Consider the following 19940-nt stretch of genomic DNA (forward strand, 5'->3'; position numbering starts at 1 on the left):
AATTCTACAGTATTTCAATTAAATGTTTCAAGGACAAAATTACAAGATTTAGGTATTTTATTGTTGTAGTGTGGACAGTAAATATTTGTAATCCAAATACTTTAAGGAAAATGCTGTAGATGTTTTTATTTGTATGTTTAGATCACATAATATACATTAAAAGTATGTGTTAAGGTGTCTGTAATAGAATACATGTGTCAAAAGGTTATGTAAATGCTTTCTATAGCTTCCTAAATATTTGTTTTACTATTGTGGGGGAGTGCCAAGATGGAGGCACAGTGGCTTAAACACAACGCTCCTTATCAGTCATCTAGTGTAAATATACAGTTGAAGTCGGAAGTTTACATACACTTAGGTTGGAGACATTAAAACTTGTTTTTCAACCACTCCACAAATTTCTTGTTAACAAACTATAATTTTGGCAAGTCGGTTAGGACATCTACTTTGTGCATGACACAAGTAATTGTTCCAACAATTGTTTACAGACAGATTATTTTACTTATAATTCACTGTATCACAATTCCAGTGGGTCAGAAGTTTACATACACTAAATTGACTGTGTCTTTAAACAGCTTGGAAAATTCTAGAAAATTATGTCATGGCTTTAGAAGCTTCTGATAGATTAATTTACATAATTTGTGTCAATTGGAGGTGTACCTGTGGATGTATTTCAAGGCCTACCTTCAAACTCAGTGCCTCTTTGCTTGACATTATGGGGAAATCAAAATAAATCGTAAGACCTCGGAAAACAAATTCTAGACCTCCACAAGTCTGGTTCATCTTTGGGATGCCTGAAGGTACCATGTTCATCTGTACAAACAATAGTACGCAGATATAAACACCATGGGACCACGCAGCCGTCATACCACTCAGGAAGGAGACGTATTCTGCCTCTTAGAGATTAACGTACTTTGGATGTGAAAAAGGGGGAGGCTTGCAAGCTGAAGAACACCATCCCAACCGTGAAGCACAGGGGGTGGCAGAATATGTTGTGGGGGTGCATTGCTGCAGGAGGGACTGGTAAACTTCACAAAATAGATGGCATCATGAGGGAAGAAAATGATGTGGATATATTGAAGCAACATCTCAAGACATCAGTCAGGAAGTTAAAGCTTGGTTGCAAATGGGTCTTCCAAATGGACAATGACCCCAAGCGTACTTCCAAAGTTGTGGCAAAATGGCTTAAGGACAACAAACTCAAGGTATTGGAGTGGCCATCACAAAGCCCTGGCCTTAATCCCATAGAAAATGTGTGGGCAGAACTGAAAAAACATGTGCGAGCAAGGAGGCCTACAAACCTGACTCAGTTACACCAGCTCTGTCAGGATAAATGGGACAAAATTCACCCAACTTGTGGAAGGCTACCTGAAACGTTTGACCCAAGTTAAACTATTTAAAGGAAATGCTACCAAATACTAATTGAGTATATGTAAACTTCTGACCCACTGGGAATGTGATGATAGAAATAAAAGCTGAACTAAATCATTTTCTCTACTATTATTCTAACATTTCACATTCTTAAAATAGTGGTGATCCTAACTGACCTAAGACAGGGAACTTTTACTAGGATTAAATGTCGAGTTGTGAAACACTTAAATGTATTTGACTAAGGTGTACGTAAACTTCCGACTTCAACTGTGAATAATTGTACGTGACCCAGTATTTCTCCCCATCTATCTGTCTACCAGAACCGGATGCATGAGAGCATGAAGCTGTTTGACTCCATCTGCAACAACAAGTGGTTCACAGAGACCTCCATCATCCTCTTCCTCAACAAGAAGGATCTGTTTGAGGAGAAGATCACACGCAGCCCCCTGGCTATCTGCTACCCCGAGTACACAGGTAGAGAAGCCTTCCAATGTGTCTGTAGGACTGTAACGTACAGCAGGTTGAAGTGCAGTCTGACAGAGAAAGTGTAGTTGTGATTGTTGATGCTGTAGTTATTTCAGCAGCAGTAGTAGCTCTAGCAGCAGCAAATTGAAACAGTGACATAATAAACTTGCAATCCCTGGAGAATAAACTGGATGAGCTCCGTTCGAGACTATCCAACCGATGGGACATTTAGAAACTGTAATATTTTATGTTTCACCGAGTCGTGGCTGAAATACGACACGGATAATATACAGTTGGCAGGGTTTCCCCGTGCATCGGCAGGACAGAACTGCTACGTCCGGTAGGACGAGGGGTGGTGGTGTGTGTCTATTTGTCAATAACAGCTGGTGCGTGATGTCTAATATTAAGGAAGTCTCAAGGTATTACTTGCCTGAGGTAGAGTACCTCATGATAAGCTGTAGACCACACTATCTACCAAGAGAGTTTTCATCTATCTTATTCGTAGCCGTCTATTTACCACCACAAACCGATGCTGGCACTAAGACTGCACTCAGCGAGCTGTATAAGGCCATAAGCAAACATGAAAATGCTCCTCCAGAAGCGGCACTCCTAGTGGCCGGGGACTTTAATGCAGGAAAACTTAAATCCCTTTTACCTCATTTCTACCAGCATGTCACATGTTCAACCAGAGGAAGAAAAAAACTCTAGACCACTTTTACTCCACACACAGATGCATACAAAATCTCTCCCTCGCCCTCCATTTGGAAAATCTGACCATAATTCTATCCTCCTGATTCCGGCTTACAAGCAAAAACTAAAGCAGGAAGTACCAGTATAATTCGCTCAATACGGAAGTGGTCAGATGACGCAGATGCTACGCAACAGGGCTTTTTTGCTAGCACAGACTGGAATATGTTCCGCGATTCAGCCAATGGCATTGAGGAGTATACCACCTCAGTCACCGGCTTCATCAATAAGTGCATTGACGACGTTGTCCCCACAGGGATCGTACGTACATATCCCAACCAGAAGCCATGGATTACAGGCAACATCCGCACTGAGCTAAAGGATAGAGCTGCTGCTTTCAAGGAGCTGGACACTAATCCGGACATTTATAAGAAATCCTGCTATGCCCTCAGATGAACCATCAAACAGGCAAAGCATCAATACAGAACTAAGATTGAATCCTACTACACCGGCTCTGACGCTCGTCAGATGTGGCAGGGCTTGAAAACTATTACGGACTACAAAGGGAAACCCAGCCACGAGCTGTCCAGTGACGCAAGTCTAGCATACGGGCTAAAAGCATTTAATGCTCGCTTCGAGGCAAACTACACTGAAGCATGCATGAGAGCACCAGCTGTTCCGGACGACTGTGTGATCACGCTCGCCGTAGCTGTTGTGAGCGAGACCTTTTCAACAGGGCAACATTCACAAAGTCGCGGGGCCAGATGGATTACCAGGACGTGTACTCAGAGCATGCGCAGACCAACTGCCAAGTGTCTTCACTGACATTTTCAACCTATCCCTGACCGAGTCTGTAATACCTACATGTTTCAAGCAGACCACCATAATCCCTGTGCCCACGAAAGCGAAGGTAACCTGCCTAAATGACTACCGACCCGTAGCACTAACGTTGGTAGCTTTGAAAGGCTGGTCATGGCTCACATCAACACCCTCATCCCAGAAACCCTAGACCCACTCCAATTTGCATACTACCCCAACATATCCACAGAAGACACAATATCAACCACACCCCACACTGCCCTTTCTCACTTGGACAAAACAAACTTCTATGTGAGAATGCTGTTCATTGACTACAGCTCAGCGTTCAACACCATAGTGCCCAAAAAGCTCATCACTAAGCTAAGGATCCTGGGACTAAACACCTACCCCTGCAACTGGATCCTGGACTTCCTAACTGGCCACCCCAGGTGGTAAGGGTAACCAATAAAACATCTGCCAAGCTGATCCTCAACACGGGGACCCCTCAGGGGTCCATGCTTAGTCCCCTCCTGTACTCCCTGTTCCACCACAACTGCATGGCCACGCATGACTCCAACACCATCATTAAGTTTGCTGCTGACACTATAGTGGTAGGCCTGATCACCGACAGTGATGAGACAGATTATAGGGAGGAGGTCAGAGACTTGGCAGTGTGGTGCCAGGACAACAACCTCTCCCTCAACGTGAACAAGACAAAGGCGATGATTGTGGAATACAGGAAAAGGAGGGCCATTAACATTGATGGGTCTGTAGTGGAGCGAGTCGAGAGTTTCAAGGTCCTTGGTGTCCACATCACCAACAAACTATCATGCTCCAAACACACCAAGAAAGTTGTTAAGAGGGTCATGATAACGCCTTTGCCCCCTCAGGAGACTGAAATGATTTGACACGGGTCCCCAGATCCTCAAAAGGTTTTACAGCTGTACCATCGAGAGCATCCTGGCCGGTTGCATCACCGCCTGGTATGGCAACTGCTCGGTATCCGGCCATAGGGCGGCACAGAGGGTAGTGCGTACAGCCCAGTACATCACTGGAGCCAAGCTTCCTGCCATCCAGGACTTCTAGGCTGTGTCAGAGGAAGCACCAAAAAAATTATCAAAGACTCCAGTCACCTAAGTCATAGACTCTTCTCTCTGCTATCGCATGGCAAACGGTACCGGAGTGCCAAGTCTAGATCCAAAAGGCTCCTTAACAGCTTCTACCCATAAGCCATAAGACTGGTGAACAATGAATCAAATGGCCACCCGGACTATTTACATTATTATTTACACTATTTACATTTACATACCTTACAGTCCAGCCACACATCACATGTTATAATGCTTGTTTTTTTGTTTACCATTTTAACCTCTCGCTACTCAGGAGCCAACAAATATGATGAGGCAGCCAGTCACATCCAGACCAAGTTTGAGGACCTGAACAAGAAGAAGGACACCAAGGAGATCTATACCCACTTCACCTGTGCCACCGACACCAAGAACGTCCAGTTTGTCTTTGACGCCGTCACCGACGTCATCATTAAGAACAACCTGAAGGACTGTGGTCTCTTTTAGAGGCAGGGCCAGAGGAGGCGGGCCAGAGGAGGAGCTAAGGTGAGCACAAAGATTATGGAAAACCAAACAGCTAATCCAATGTTAGTGATGTCTCTTTTGGTCACTAAATGGCCATGTTAAAATTATTTAATAGTCAATATGGTAATTAACTAGCACTCTGTGTTCTGCACAATTTTGTGACATAGCAAGATTTTATCCTGTATTTTAAGGATAGAGAATGCAATTGTCTGAAGATGGTCCCGGACCATCTGACAAAAAAATAAAAGGGGACAGTTTTATGAAAAAGCTTTAAATAAAGGTTCAAATCCAGGCATATATGAGGTGTGATTTGTTTTCTGGTGGTTAGATTGACTTGGTTATATTGACTTGTGACACATTTTAAAAACCATACACAAACTGCACATCATCTTTAATAATTTACATCTGCTCAGCCATATGTCTGGGGTAGCTGACCTTTCCTACCTATGTCCTCCAGGAGTACAGCCCAGAAAGCCAACTGCCTGGAGGAGAGAGAGAGAGAGTGGGCAGACACACCACCATCACAGACACACTGTACTGGCACTTTTCTATATGGAAACAAACATAACAGACTGAGATGTTGGGGGGAAAAGCCTTGCAGAATTATTCCAACAATCTCTGATTCTCAACCGTCATGTCCTCCTTTCCCGCTTGTGTTTTTGTTTATTTTCTTTGTATGTTAGATATTTCATTTGATAGGTGTCTCTTTTGTTAGTGATATCTGGCAAGTCGAAATTTGATCTCAGATTTATAATTTTTCACTTGTATCTTTATTGTTTATAACTATTATCAGAGGTTAGAAATGCATTCACTTTACTTTAACATATGTCTGCATTTTATGAAACTTTAAATTGCATTAAGCTTATTTTTCTACAGGGAAACAAGCATGGAGAGAAAACAAATTGTGAGGAATTTTTGGGGGATATTGTTTACATAATGCCAACAAGGTTTGGGATCAATTTAATTTAAATTCCATTCAATTCAGAATGGAAATCAAAATTCCAATTTCAAATTTTCTTCATTGAAAACCAGTGAAGAGAATTGGAATTTCAATGTACTTCCTGAATTGACTGGAATTGAAATAAAATTGACCCCAACCGTGATGCCAACATTTTTCGCTGTATAATATTGCTTATTGTTCTGCATGACTGTCCATAGATGATCATAGCTGTATTTCTGTAATTCTCACAAACAATGTAACATTCCTTTAGAAAATAATAACAAAAAGTTAAGAAAAAAGTATCAATTTTGAAGATAAAAGATTTTTAAACAATATTTAATATACATGTGCTTTCCTAACATTATTCGTTTCTGTTTTTTCTGTTTCAATCCATGACTTTTGCAGTATGTTTGTGCCTTGATATCTGTTACTTGTAGAGACTTGCTTTCTCCATAGTGTGAATTAGGGCTATTTCTACTCCCATACTATTCCCATGACTGATCAAGTGGTAAAATATAGATCACAATAATGGCACAGAAATTAACAATGATAGTCTTTTGGTAAATATTAAAATGGTTTAAATGTCCTACTATTGTTTAATTTAAATAAAGTTTTAATTTAAATAAAGTCAGTTTCCATCCTCCTGGCCTGTCTTTAGGGTAATATACTTTTCTACATATTCCACTGTAAAAATGTCATTTAACAGCTAATAACGTTTTATTGGGGTCTTAAAGGTAAGTAGCACACCCCGTAAGGTACAAATTGCACAGCCTATTGTAGATAAATGTAAATTGGACTGTACCGACCGTCAAAACAACACTTCATCCCCCATACACATACACTAATCGTATACTTGAGAAACTGACAAATGTGCAGCTATGTATATGATCTGCCTAAAGTAGGGAGCTATCTATACAGATGGTGATGGTGAGTGAATGTAGCCTACAGGAGGACGTGTACAGTCTTGCTCTTTCTAATAAAGTGATTGGGGGACAATGTAACAGTCCAGCTCCAGCATTTTAATTGTAAAACAGCCTATTAGTCAAGAATACCACGAATGTTGTAGTCATTGGCACAACAATAGACTCCCCCTAACTGCCAAGGCAATCATTCACTCAGGTAATTCAGAGAGTGGAACGGTGATGTGGGTAGTTTGAGGGTTCATGCTGTTTGCAGTTCCATAGACTACCAGATAAATCCACAAGGTGGAGTTCATGTGTCTCTATGCACTTCACATGTAGAATCGCACCAACTCACCAGGCGAGACATTTCACTATGTTAGAAATAAGGGGATTTCTTATTACTCCTCTATAGTGAAATACAATTGATGCATAAAATAGGTAGGTTCTTCAAAAAAGCATCATGCTAAACTAAACATTTCACATTGGCAGAGGTGAAAGTACATTTCATTTCTTACCGGTAAAGGACACACAAGTGTGCGCACGCATTTTTTTTTGCAAAAAAATGTGCCTACTACAGAAATTTGAAATCTGATGGCACTGACAACGAGATCAATAAAAACGATATCTGATCTATATAATTGGCCTACGAAAAGGGGAGTCACAAATACAATATGACGTCCATCTAACCTGGCTAAGGAAATTATTGTCCAAAAACAAACGAAAGTGGCACTGACCCAATGATACAGACAATAAATATGCGCACTCACCCGGGATATGGCGGATGTTCTCTGCGGGGTACCAATAAGATAGGATACTGTTCGCTCAATTAGGTTAACAATGTTGATAACTAAAAAGACATACTGGAGTTGTTTCATCGTCATCTCTTTACATCAATAGTAATTTGCTTTGCAGACAGAGCAGTAAAGTACCTTATAGAAGTTGCACACGTGGGGAAAATGTTGGCCTTTTATAAAAGCATTTCATGCAATTCTACGTCATTTTACTTAACTGGAGACGTATTTTTTAATACCGTACAAATGCTCGAAATGGCAGTCTACTTTGACACTGACAAACAGAATCTGAGGTCGCTAAATTATCGGCTTTCTCGTGGTGTAGTAGGCTATTCGGAATGATTTAATTTATTTCTGAAGACAGCAGTAATTATATAACATTTGCAAATGTATTTTAATGTATCATAGGTGCTGAAGTTAGTTCAGAACCCTTCGTGTGGCTATGATTCTATAAGGCAATAAATGAAGTGCAACGCTGAACAGATGAGAGTTGCAGGCTCATGTCTATCAGAGTAGAGAGGGGGGAGATCTCATTCAAGAAGCACAGGCGCGCTTCTCACACAACCAGGACTACGTGTTGATCTCAAACAGGTAGAGACCAACCAAAATGATCTCTTTGAATACTAGGCCCGGTCTGAAAATCTTTTTTCTTCTTCTTCACATTACGTTTATTTACGGGGGCGGGAGAATGAACTAAGAGGCAACTCGAATGAACTTTGATCGCTTTTATTATAATTTTTAATTTGCAAAAAGTGTACATTATTTTTCATGCAAGGAGAGGTCCCGGATCCGGTCAAATAGGTTCCAGAACAAAACAGTCCAAAACTTAGAGGTACAGGATCCGGCTCAAATTAAGCACTGTCTATTTAGTAGCCAGCCTATCAATCTTCTTTCTGACCCCCCTGCCACACATCAGTACACTCTTTGTACACCGTGGCACGTGCAGCCACACAGACGCACACAATCAAGGAGGGTTTAATAACGAATATATCCTAATCATCACAATTCACAGATGTACACCTATACTATATATTTTGTTTGATGCTTTGCCACTACAATAGGCTATTATCATGTACCAAAAGAAATTGTTGGATTTAGCTTTAGACCGAGGTGCGCGGAGATGAGTGGCGGAGACCAAGGCGCGCGTGGACAACAGTGGATGCTTCAATTCAAGCTATAAGTGTAGGTCTAATGACAATCGCAGAATATCATTAGAATACACGTAGGTGTTTTATAACAGATGTCTCGTTCCATCTATTAAATTGCGGGTGCACAGTGCACTGTTGGAGTTCGTATGCTGAAATTATTTTGTGAGTGAAGAATGTGCGCGGGTAGCCTACAGAAGCGCCTTTGTTAAATTATTGTTTGACAATCAGACGAAAACGTCATGACTGGTTGTGTTTCTGCCACATAGGCGGCGTGTCCATAAGGCTAAGCTTCCCCTAAAGTCAATTTAATTAAATTGCCAAAAATATATTGCCCAATTAGCGTACTCCTGTTTATACAGAAATAAATACAATCACTCAAAATAGGCTACACCAGAAAGCATGATTTGGCCACAGAGGATCATTAGCTTCTTCTTTTTTTAAGGCTGTGGATTGTTTTACATCGCGTTGCCTAAAGTTGGAAGGCCCCGAGTTTTGGAAGCGCGCCCTGTAATTGCCTAGTGTGAGACAACTTCTGAACAACGTCGTCTCCACCATGATTGACACATGACTAAAATATCAACAAGCCCTGGTAATTGTTTTAATTCCGCAGATAATAAATTATATATTCTCAGGTGAGGGAGAAGTGTGATGTATTGACACGGTGTTTAGGTCTGGGGTCGTGTTTCAGGCGCGTTGCTATTGGCTGGTTCTGTGATGCGCGCCGTTGACTGGCTGCGGAGGAAGAGACTGCGCTCACAAAATAAACTGCCAGCCACATCACATGCACTCTTCTGTCTGAGGTGCGTTGAGTGGACATCGGACCTACTGAGGAAGTTGTGAACCGTTTTGGATTCATTGTTCTATTAGAGGAGTCAATTATTGACCAATGTAAGTAGCCTGGTATAGAGAAATGCATCATTAACTACAAAAACGCCGAATTATGAACCACGTGAGATCCATATTTTGTATGCTGACTGAACCCTTCTCTTTTTACAGGATAAAGTCATCAATTTGGAATTCAGACAGACACGATAAGAGCAATGGTACGTTTATTTTGTAACATTTGCAACAACAACAAAAAATGTGATATGTTATTTTATGTGTTGTGATATGAGTTGGAGAAACATGCTGGTACTGAAGTGCTCATGCATTTCTATAACCGTTGTACGGAACAGTGTGCACGGGGAGTTTATTACGGTGAGCAGTGAGCAGCCCAATGTTGTGGGAAACAAAACCAAATGATCGGTGCTTTTAACTTTCCGACCTTCCCGTGACAGTCAGGGCAGCAGAGAACAATGCATAGAAGCTGACTACAATGGTTAACTATATACTACAATTCGTTTGATAAATGGGAGCTCTCTTACAATTGTTCCATTTTATTTTGAAGGCCTGTCCTTTTTTTTAAACAAACTTTTGTTTTAGAAATTAAATCGTCTTGTTTGTCGCTTAATTCTTTATATATTTCTGTCAGATGCAGTTGCACATATCTGGAAATCAGAATATATTTTAGCTGGTTACATGCAATAGGGCTATTGAATAATGCGCTATTAATGTGTTTTTGATGAACAGTCAACCATAAATAATGACATACAAATGCAATTATCAACTATACATGCCTCCCTCCGACATCTGTGTTTTGCTCAGTGTTCTTCCTTCGGAGTGTTTCCTGTATCACAGATATGGCTATAGCTTGGCCTTGAAGCGTCATCTCTTAGCTCAACCAATGACGGGTGCTCTCTACCATTGTTTAACAACACCACAGTAATGAAAGGTTTTGGAAGGCTGGAGTGTTCACAGACTGATTTTAGGGTACTATTTTGATCCTCCCTAACTGCTACTCATACAGTTGGCTATGTGTTGAGCTGGGTGAGTCGGACCTCCACGCTATTGTGAAGGACTCTGCACATGGATGACCTTTCAGGGTTTGAAGCCCCCCTGTGGCCCTGCCTCACTCTGTCAAACAGAGCTTTCCTCTACAGCTGTGAAAACATCAGGGCATCCCCAGTGGGCAAAAACCGGTTGAATCAACATTGCATTTTCTTGTTGAAATGACATGGAAGCAATGTGATGACGTTGAATGAACATGGAATACTGTTTGAATTTGAAAAAAGTTTATCAACATAACTTTTTTTATACCCGACTTTTAATCTAAATGCAATGACGTGGTCACATTTTCTGTTGATTTCACGTTAGTATGACAACTCAACCTATTGTAAATCATAACTAGACAATGAAATGACGTCTGTGCCCAGTGGGTCATTTCTGCAGGCCTGGTCTCCTCACTGTGCCTGTAGACTGCACACTGGCCTGAGACAGCTGAGGGTTGGGATTTAACACACATTGTTGGAGTCTGTCTGCTTAACAAGCGTGCTAAAAAAACATGGAAAAACCTTGGAGCTGTCTAACAAGGGAGAGTGTATCAAATGACATCATTCTGCAGCTGAGGAACACGTTCTTTGTTGCACAGGGAAAGTTTTTTTTTTTTACACATGAAAAGTCCCTTGTATACAGTAGGCTTTGTTCTGTTAGCTACAATACCTAAGTGAAGTGGATTGATTTTAAAGTGTTGCCATGTCACCTTTTAACCTTGATGTGACAAGCTGGATTCAAAGTCATTCTTAGGGCTCTATTCAATCTGTACCGCTGAAGTGATAGAAAATGGAAAGGTAATTTCTGACACATGCAGCGTTTACCGTGAATGTAGTCTCCACCACCGAGGGAACATTGCCTTTAAATTGCAATCACACTAACGCAGCGATACCGATTGAATATAGCCCCTAGTCATTAAGACATCCTGAGATGCTGTTGTAATGTTACTGAATGCTATTGGACCTTAATCTTGAGGTGATCTTAGGAAATGCCATTGATTTTTCATATTGACTTTTTGTAAGACTTTCAACCTTTATGGTCAGTGATGTACCGGCAAAATAACAAAAACTAACGTGATTTATAAAAGTGGCATTCAGACTTGAGATGATTTGGTGCTGACTTTTAAATGAATCATACATGGGGTTTCTCACTCCCGTTGTCTAATCCCACAACAGTGATGTCATTTCCTGCTAGACAATATGGGCCAATCCCCAAGGAATCCTGTAATTCTAGTGTGTACCACAGGATGTGCACTTCTAAGCTCCTCTAAGATTCATCAGTCTCTAGGCTGTCCAACTTCCTCTCTGACTTAAAGAGGCAGAGAGCGTTTCCCTGTACATCCTGTTCCCACAAGCCATGTTCTAATAAACCCAGGAGCACTCGGTTGAGAAACCTCTCCATAAAGCTGCTCTGAGGTTTGGGTAGAATGAGGTGAGGGTACAGCTGCAGAAGGTGATCTCAGCTGGTTAGAATCTTGGTGCAGTGCTGGGTAGATGCGCAGGAAACTGTTTTAGCTTTTGGACCAGGAGTTGGTGTATGGACATATTTCTAATACAAAGTAGGATAGTGGGTTGGACTAACTTTAACATTCAGTGAAAATGAATGTGTCTGTGAAAGTGTGTAACATACTCTTATATATTTTATTATGTTCTCAAAACATAAACAGAGGAGACTGTCAGTTTCTAACCCGTTATCTCCCTGTCTCTCTAGTTGTGTCTTCAGGACTCTGAAGACTGTCTGGTGGACCAGACGCAGTACATGAGGTCCCTGCAGGACCTGAAGCACATGAGCCGACCGCTGAGCGATCCCTCTGGCCGCTCCTATGCCATGACCCGTGCCTGCCAGCAGAGGGCTCAGCAGCGGGAGCGCCTGTCACGCCTCCGTAGGCCCATCTCTGAGGCCAGTACTTACGACTCAGCTTGCTGCCTGGCCAGCCCCATGGAGGAGGAGGAGCAGGAAGGGCAGAAGCGGTTAATGCAGGGTTCCCCCAGCAGTGACAAGAGTCTGGAGTTTGACTCGGGCTACTCTGAGGCATCCTGGCAGGACGAGGATGTGGTGCTCAGGAGGACCAGGAACGTACGTGTGTCTAACTCCGCCTGCCTCCGCACCAACCGGGGAGTGGGTCCCGCCGGCCGGATCCGGCCCAAATCCACTTCTGACGCTTGTCTGGAGCGCTGGACGTCATTTGAGGCGAGCAGCGACCCAGAAGACTGGACCACGTCACTGCTGAGCCGCAGCAGGAACAGACAGCCCTTGGTGCTGGGGGACAACAGCTTCGCTGACCTCATTAAGAACTGGATGGACCTGCCAGAGTGTCCTGAGCCAGCAGAACCCAAGCCCCATGCAGGCCGGCGCCTGGCAAAGGACCTCCTGGTCAACATGAGGAGGAAGCTGGCAGGGATGTCTAAGAGCGTGGAGATGAGGGCCAGACCAGCAGACAGCACCAGGGTCAGCAGGGCCGCGGTGGCCCCCAAACGCATGTCCTGCCCCGTGGGCTTCCAGCCACGCAAACCGTTCTTTCACCAGTCCCACACAGGCCTGCACCAACTGGGAACAGACTTCTACCAGTTCACTGCTCTCATGAAGACAGGCAGCCGACAACCTATCATATGCAATGACATTATCGGGTACGTCTGATTGGAGTGATGTCAAAACTACAGATTCTTAACACAGATTTACATAATGTTATTTAATTTTTTTATATGTGCTTTATGTTTAAATAATGTTGAAATTGTTACAATAAAAATGTTTGTCTATTGAAAATATTTTTGGGGGACTGTAATAATTATTTACTTAAAGGTTTTATTCATAAATAACTAATGAAATGAAATAATGCATGTTTTAGTTTAGATTCAGCTTTCAGATATAGTGACATCTTGCCAAGAACTATGGCATAAACACTCTTTAGTTCATTATTTAAATGACCTGTCAACTGACCAACATCATGGCAGTCAATGTTGCCTTTGAATACCTGCCTATTTGAATACAAACAGCAGGGTGGGTGTTGCTGGGAAAGTGAAAATGGGCTTTCCAATGGTCCATTGTGATGGATCATTGTTATCGGACACAACTGGTCTATAAGATGTGTCACATGATGCTTAGATGTAAAAGGAGTAGCTGTGTAAATGTGCAGCCATGTTGTAAAAACACATCCATATTCAGTGTTCAATGTATCTGCATATACACTTCAAATATATTTGATTAACATGAACACATCAAATTAAACTACAAACACAATTAAAGCATCAGAGGACACACTGAGCATTAATTTTTTCTTCATCAGTCACCGAATCATATCCCTCAACATAGACCTATAGAGCAAAGCAGTGTATTTCAGAATAGATCTTCAGATCCAGCTGAGGGCTGGATGTTAAAGAGATTAGAATGTGGATGAGGCCTAGTGTTTAGGTAGGTCTCCACAGTGAGAGAGTGAAGGGAAGGCTGAAGACATCAGAGCTCCTGGCCTGGGTCCCCCTCAGAGGGGAGGGGTGTGTTGGGGGTTGGTAATTTGACTGGCGAGAGATTATTTTTACTCCTTTTTCACCCCAATTTTGTGGTATCCAATTGGTAGTTAGTCTTTCCTCGCCGCTGCAACTCCCGTACGGACTCAGCGAAGGTCGAGAGCCATGCGTCCTCCTTGGCATTACCCAAGTTGATAACAGTTAATGAAGTAACCAAAGCCAGGCATAGGCCAGAAGGAGAATCAGCTCTCCAAATCACACTCTAGCAGAGAGCCCCTATAACCACTTCAATCACTAACATTGCAGTGCATGGCTAATGGGATATGACTGTGGGACTGGACAGCACAGGAGTGTGAGGCGTGGAGATCATTATCCTCAGTCACCTGCTCTGTGCTCCATTTCCTTCGAAGCCTCTGTCTTTCACATGGTGATAGTTCTAAGGGGTAGATGGAGCAGGGGTGATCTCTGTGACTCAAAGACAGGCCGGCCAGAAACCAGTGTGGAACCCAACACACACAGAGCTTGATCACAAATCACAGGTGAATAATTTAATCAAATACAAATTAAACGCCATTCTTTATGATTACAACATGATTTTAATAGAAGCTTCTAGAAATCCATACATTTGCCCCAGAAAGGCCACAGGTCATGTTCTAGGTGAGAGACAACATATTACATACATATCAACATCAAAATGCAGCTTGTTTTAATTTACCAATATAATTCAATGGAGGTCCTTTCTTTAGTGATCTGAGCAGATAACTATGAGGTGGTTAGGAGTGTGGCTCTGTTAGGGCCTCTTTTAGGGCCTCTCAGGCTTGTCCCCTTTTGATGACATCATCTGAACAGGTACCTGATGGGAGGGACCGTCTCACAGTCCTTATCCTCGGCGAAGGAAGGGAACATCTCCAACATGTGCAGATGTTGGGGGACCTCGATCTTGGTCACCAGGCTGACCACATCAGACACACTGCCAGGACAGACCACAACACGCACATTGACAACAGCTTTTTAGTGACTGAAACAGTTATTAAACAATACTCCTTAGTCGTACATCTTACTTCAAAAGAGAATTGATAATTAGATCCCTGGTAGAAAAATGGGGGACATTGGTATTTTTTGGTGTGTATTTTATTAAGGATCCCCATGAACTGTTGCAGAAGCAGCAGCTACTCTTCCTGGGGTCCACATCCTTTGTTACATTACAGCAATTCAAAAAGCAGAAATAGTATAAACTGAGACTACACACGGACTGTGTTCTATAGCTAAATGGCCTTCAGACCAAACCAAGGTTCTTCATGTCATCTGGATCTTTAATACTGCTCCATACAGCCCACTAGGCCTGTAAACACAGGAAGCTGAATAGGGGCCAGGGCAGGTCCCCACAGCCCAGGATGTGGCTCCTGGAGGGGACATTTGTCAAAAGAGGCCTACTGTCCACACTGACGCCCCCCTACCCCCATATCTACCCTTAGCTTCCTCAGGCCAGGCACTGGGCTGACACTGGGCTCTCAAGGGACTGAGGTGTTAACATAAACCCCAGGAAGACATACGCTGTGTGTCAGGAGGAACAGCGGGAAAGGGGAGGCGGCTCAGAGAGGTAGAGGGGGCGAGTGTCAGGAAGAACAAGGCATAGACATGGGGGAGCGGGGGAGAGCCAAGAAATTGTCTGTCGTTTTACAAAGCTAAGCAGGATCTGATTAAAAGGGCCCGTTTCACTGTACACGTTCAGGGCTCCGAAACACTGCTCTGTTTGTGAATACAGGGGTGGAGAAAGGAATATGTATACTCAGTCATGTGCACACAGATAGGACAGGCCCTGAGCGAGTGAGAGAGAGCGTCATAAGTCGAGTGAGTTATTTCAAGCCGTCGCGTGCGAGTTGCTTTGCCTATTGGTATGTGCATACCTTAACAACATACAGTAGGTACTGCCATGGCAAGACAACAGGGCATGGCTCACTCTTGCGCCTCTCTTCACAGAGCACAGGAAGCCTACAGACTAGGAAGAGCCATATCTCAGTCAGCAGTCACTAGTGATGCACGTGACAGTGTGGAGATGAGTCCCTCCTTTTCTGAGGAAACAGCAGACAGCCATTGCCTGCTAAACAAACATCAGGGCTGCTGCATGTGTGTTTATGCCTGGCCTGGACATAACCCTTTTACCAAGCTCTTCCCACACGTTACCCCACCAGAAGACAGGCTAAGGTATGGTGATAATGTCTCGACTGGCTCAAAAGCTCTGTTTCAGGACATACCTCTTCACCAGCCTCTCCGTGTGATTGGAGCCATCGTACAAGACAGCATTCCCATAAAACAGGCCGGTGATCTCCAAGTTGTATGTTTTCTGCAAATTAAACAGTAATACCACATTACATTTAGGATCATGGAAGTAAATGCAATGTTCATTATAAAAAGTTTGATTTTAGTCTGAAGTTCCTAATCAGTATATACAGTGCCTTGCGAAAGTATTCAGCCCCCTTGAACTTTGCGACCTTTTGCCACATTTCAGGCTTCAAACAAAGATATAAAACTGTATTTTTTTGTGAATAATCAACAAGAAGTGGGACACAATCATGAAGTGGAACGACATTTATTGGATATTTCAAACTTTTTTAACAAATCAAAAACTGAAAAATTGGGCGTGCAAAATTATTCAGCCCCTTTACTTTCAGTGCAGCAAACTCCCTCCAGAAGTTCAGTGAGGATCTCTGAATGATCCAATGTTGATCTAAATGACTAATGATGATAAATACAATCCACCTGTGTGTAATCAAGTCTCCGTATAAATGCACCTGCACTGTGATAGTCTCAGAGGTCCGTTAAACGCGCAGAGAGCATCATGAAGATCAAGGAACACACCAGGCAGGTCCGAGATACTGTTGTGAAGAAGTTTAAAGCCGGATTTGGATACAAAAAGATTTCCCAAGCTTTAAACATCCCAAGGAGCACTGTGCAAGCGATAATATTGAAATGGAAGGAGTATCAGACCACTGCAAATCTACCAAGACCTGGCCGTCCCTCTAAACTTTCAGCTCATACAAGGAGAAGACTCTGATCAGAGATGCAGCCAAGAGGCCCATGATCACTCTGGATGAACTGCAGAGATCTACAGCTGAGGTGGGAGACTCTGTCCATAGGACAACAATCAGTCGTATATTGCACAAATCTGGCCTTTATGGAAGAGTGGCAAGAAGAAAGCCATTTCTTAAAGATATCCATAAAAAGTGTCATTTAAAGTTTGCCACAAGCCACCTGGGAGACACACCAAACATGTGGAAGAAGGTGCTCTGGTCAGATGAAACCAAAATTGAACTTTTTGGCAACAATGCAAAACGTTATGTTTGGCGTAAAAGCAACACAGCTCATCACCCTGAGCACACCATCCCCACTGTCAAACATGGTGGTGGCAGCATCATGGTTTGGGCCTGCTTTTCTTCAGCAGGGACAGGGAAGATGGTTAAAATTGATGTGAAGATGGATGGAGCCAAATACAGGACCATTCTGGAAGAAAACCTGATGGAGTCTGCAAAAGACCTGAGACTGGGACGGAGATTTGTCTTCCAACAAGACAGTGATCCAAAACCTAAAGCAAAATCTACAAAAAAATGGTTCAAAAATAAACATATCCAGGTGTTAGAATGGCCAAGTCAAAGTCCAGACCTGAATCCAATCAAGAATCTGTGGAAAGAACTGAAAACTGCTGTTCACAAATGCTTTCCATCCAACCTCACTGAGCTCGAGCTGTTTTGCAAGGAGGAATGGGAAAAAATTTCAGTCTCTCGATGTGCAAAATTGATAGAGACATACCCCAAGCGACTTACAGCTGTAATCGCAGCAAAAGGTGACGCTACAAAGTATTAACTTAAGGGGGCTGAATAATTTTGCACGTCCAATTTTTTCAGTTTTTGATTTGTTAAAAAAGTTTGAAATATCCAATAAATATCGTTCCACTTCATGATTGTGTCCCACTTGCTGTTGATTCTTCACAAAAAAATACAGTTTTATATCTTTGTTTGAAGCCTGAAATGTGGCAAAAGTTCGCAAAGTTCAAGGGGGCCGAATACTTTCGCAAGGCACTGTATAGGTTAACATTAAACAAGTGAAAATGAAAAGTCTTTATAGAGTCCTATGGTCCAGTGGACTACAGCAGTCCAAGGAAGTGTTGCAGGGTCTCCAAAAATAAACCTGCAGATCTCAGAGACAGGATGTCAAAGGTTAGGGGAAACTGAAGCAACTTTGTTTTTGCCAAATGTTATTTTCTGCCTCAAAATAAACAGTGGGAGGAATCAACAAGCCAATCCTTTGTTTTGGACAGCTACATGTGTACTACACAGCATGTGGTCGTTGTGATGAGACAGTACAACTGACCTATTTGTGTGGTTGTCCCACCTAGCTATCTTAAAGGTTAACTGTCCCTTCTCTGGTTTTAAAAACAGGCCATCAATAAGAGTCAGAAACATACATTCTAGTGAAACTGTAGGTCCAAATGTACTACAAAGTGTAAATGGGAACATTGGTCATATGGTCAGTCCAAGGCCAAAACTGAGTTTTGGGAGTTTGTCATGACTAATTGGTATGGATTAATAAGAGCATGTCCACTTGCCCAGTGCTCACTAACACAAGAGAAGCAGCTGTGTTAATCACAGCTCCCAGAACCTCCAGACAGTGAGACAGACCTGCCCATTACACAGCGCTTCAGACTTGTTTACATAAGACAACATGTCTCTAATGTTATGTTGAAATAACCCATGGGCCTAAGCCCTTTATGGAGTGGCCACTTGCTGATGTGTTTGATAGTGTCAATCACTCGAGTCTGCCACTTTTTGGGGCAAAATGAGAATTGAGACGATTACAGCGCACTCCTAGCCCAACTGCATCCTGTCAATATTACACAATTATTTTGCAAGCATCTTTGTTTTGTAACATGATTCCCTATGAAACACTGCTAGATAGACACAGGTAATAGCGAGAATGTTGAAAAAAACTAAAACGCCACCCACAGGATCAGAATGCCTACAGCCACACAGGATCAGAATGCCTACAGCCACACAGGATCAGAATGCCTACAGCCACACAGGATCAGAATGCCTACAGCCACACAGGCAGGAATAAACACACACTCAACCCTTTAGACTCAATCACCTGTAAAGGTATTGAATACATCTGTAGAAAGACTGGTAGTGCCCATCACTCAGACAGCCAGATGAGCCCCCCACCATCATCCCCTCTCCACTGCCCCCTCTTCACTTCAGTCCCATTGTGTTTGAAGAGATGAGGGTGACTAGGTTCGAGTAAGCTGTCCCAGAGACAAACCCTGCACTTCAAACTTTATGGTACTACAGACACATGAACAATGTTTACTGAACCAAAATATAAACACAATACAGTGCCTTGCGAAAGTATTCAGCCCCCTTGAACTTTGCGACCTTTTGCCACATTTCAGGCTTCAAACATAAAGATATAAAACTGTATTTTTTTGTGAAGAATCAACAACAAGTGGGACACAATATTGAAGTGGAACGACATTTATTGGATATTTCAAACTTTAACAAATCAAAAACTGAAAAATTGGGCGTGCAAAATTATTCAGCCCCTTTACTTTCAGTGCAGCAAACTCTCTCCAGAAGTTCAGTGAGGATCTCTGAATGATCCAATGTTGACCTAAATGACTAATGATGATAAATACAATCCACCTGTGTGTAATCAAGTCTCTGTATAAATGCACATGCACTGTGATAGTCTCAGAGGTCCGTTAAAAGCGCAGAGAGCATCATGAAGAACAAGGAACACACCAGGCAGGTCCGAGATACTGTTGTGAAGAAGTTTAAAGCCGGATTTGGATACAAAAAGATTTCCCAAACTTTAAACATCCCAAGGAGCACTGTGCAAGCGATAATATTGAAATGGAAGGAGTATCAG

General features: G+C 42.5%; 3 protein-coding genes across 5 annotated transcripts in view; 2 read left to right on the top strand and 1 right to left on the bottom strand.

Annotated features, from left to right (window-relative positions):
- Positions 1-6496, top strand: part of gnai2b (guanine nucleotide binding protein (G protein), alpha inhibiting activity polypeptide 2b) — an 86337-nt gene extending 79841 nt beyond the window's left edge. For all 3 annotated transcript variants that reach the window (XM_024383059.2, XM_024383068.2, XM_024383079.2), the window contains 3 exons: positions 1689-1842; positions 4702-4931; positions 5368-6496. In XM_024383059.2, coding sequence (XP_024238827.1) covers positions 1689-1842; positions 4702-4892 — 345 coding nt within the window. In that variant the 3' untranslated portion in view covers positions 4893-4931; positions 5368-6496. The remainder of the gene's footprint in view (positions 1-1688; positions 1843-4701; positions 4932-5367) is intronic.
- A 2944-nt stretch (positions 6497-9440) lies between these two features.
- Positions 9441-13325, top strand: LOC112221005 (PAK4-inhibitor inka2). The gene is made up of 3 exons (XM_024383047.2): positions 9441-9579; positions 9688-9734; positions 12271-13325. Exons 2-3 carry the CDS (start codon positions 9732-9734, stop codon positions 13195-13197), a joined length of 930 nt encoding a protein of 309 aa, XP_024238815.1. The 5' UTR covers positions 9441-9579; positions 9688-9731; the 3' UTR covers positions 13198-13325.
- A 1229-nt stretch (positions 13326-14554) lies between these two features.
- The window catches only part of uba7 (ubiquitin-like modifier activating enzyme 7), an 83619-nt gene continuing 78233 nt past the window's right edge, over positions 14555-19940 (bottom strand). Inside the window, exons 23-24 of the mRNA XM_024383013.2 lie at positions 16277-16365; positions 14555-14991 (exon numbers count right to left, since the gene is read on the bottom strand). Coding sequence (XP_024238781.1) covers positions 14859-14991; positions 16277-16365 — 222 coding nt within the window. The 3' untranslated portion in view covers positions 14555-14858. The remainder of the gene's footprint in view (positions 14992-16276; positions 16366-19940) is intronic.

This window comes from Oncorhynchus tshawytscha, linkage group LG02 (assembly GCF_018296145.1).
Source record: "Oncorhynchus tshawytscha isolate Ot180627B linkage group LG02, Otsh_v2.0, whole genome shotgun sequence".
Classification (NCBI taxonomy): Eukaryota; Metazoa; Chordata; class Actinopteri; order Salmoniformes; family Salmonidae; genus Oncorhynchus; species Oncorhynchus tshawytscha.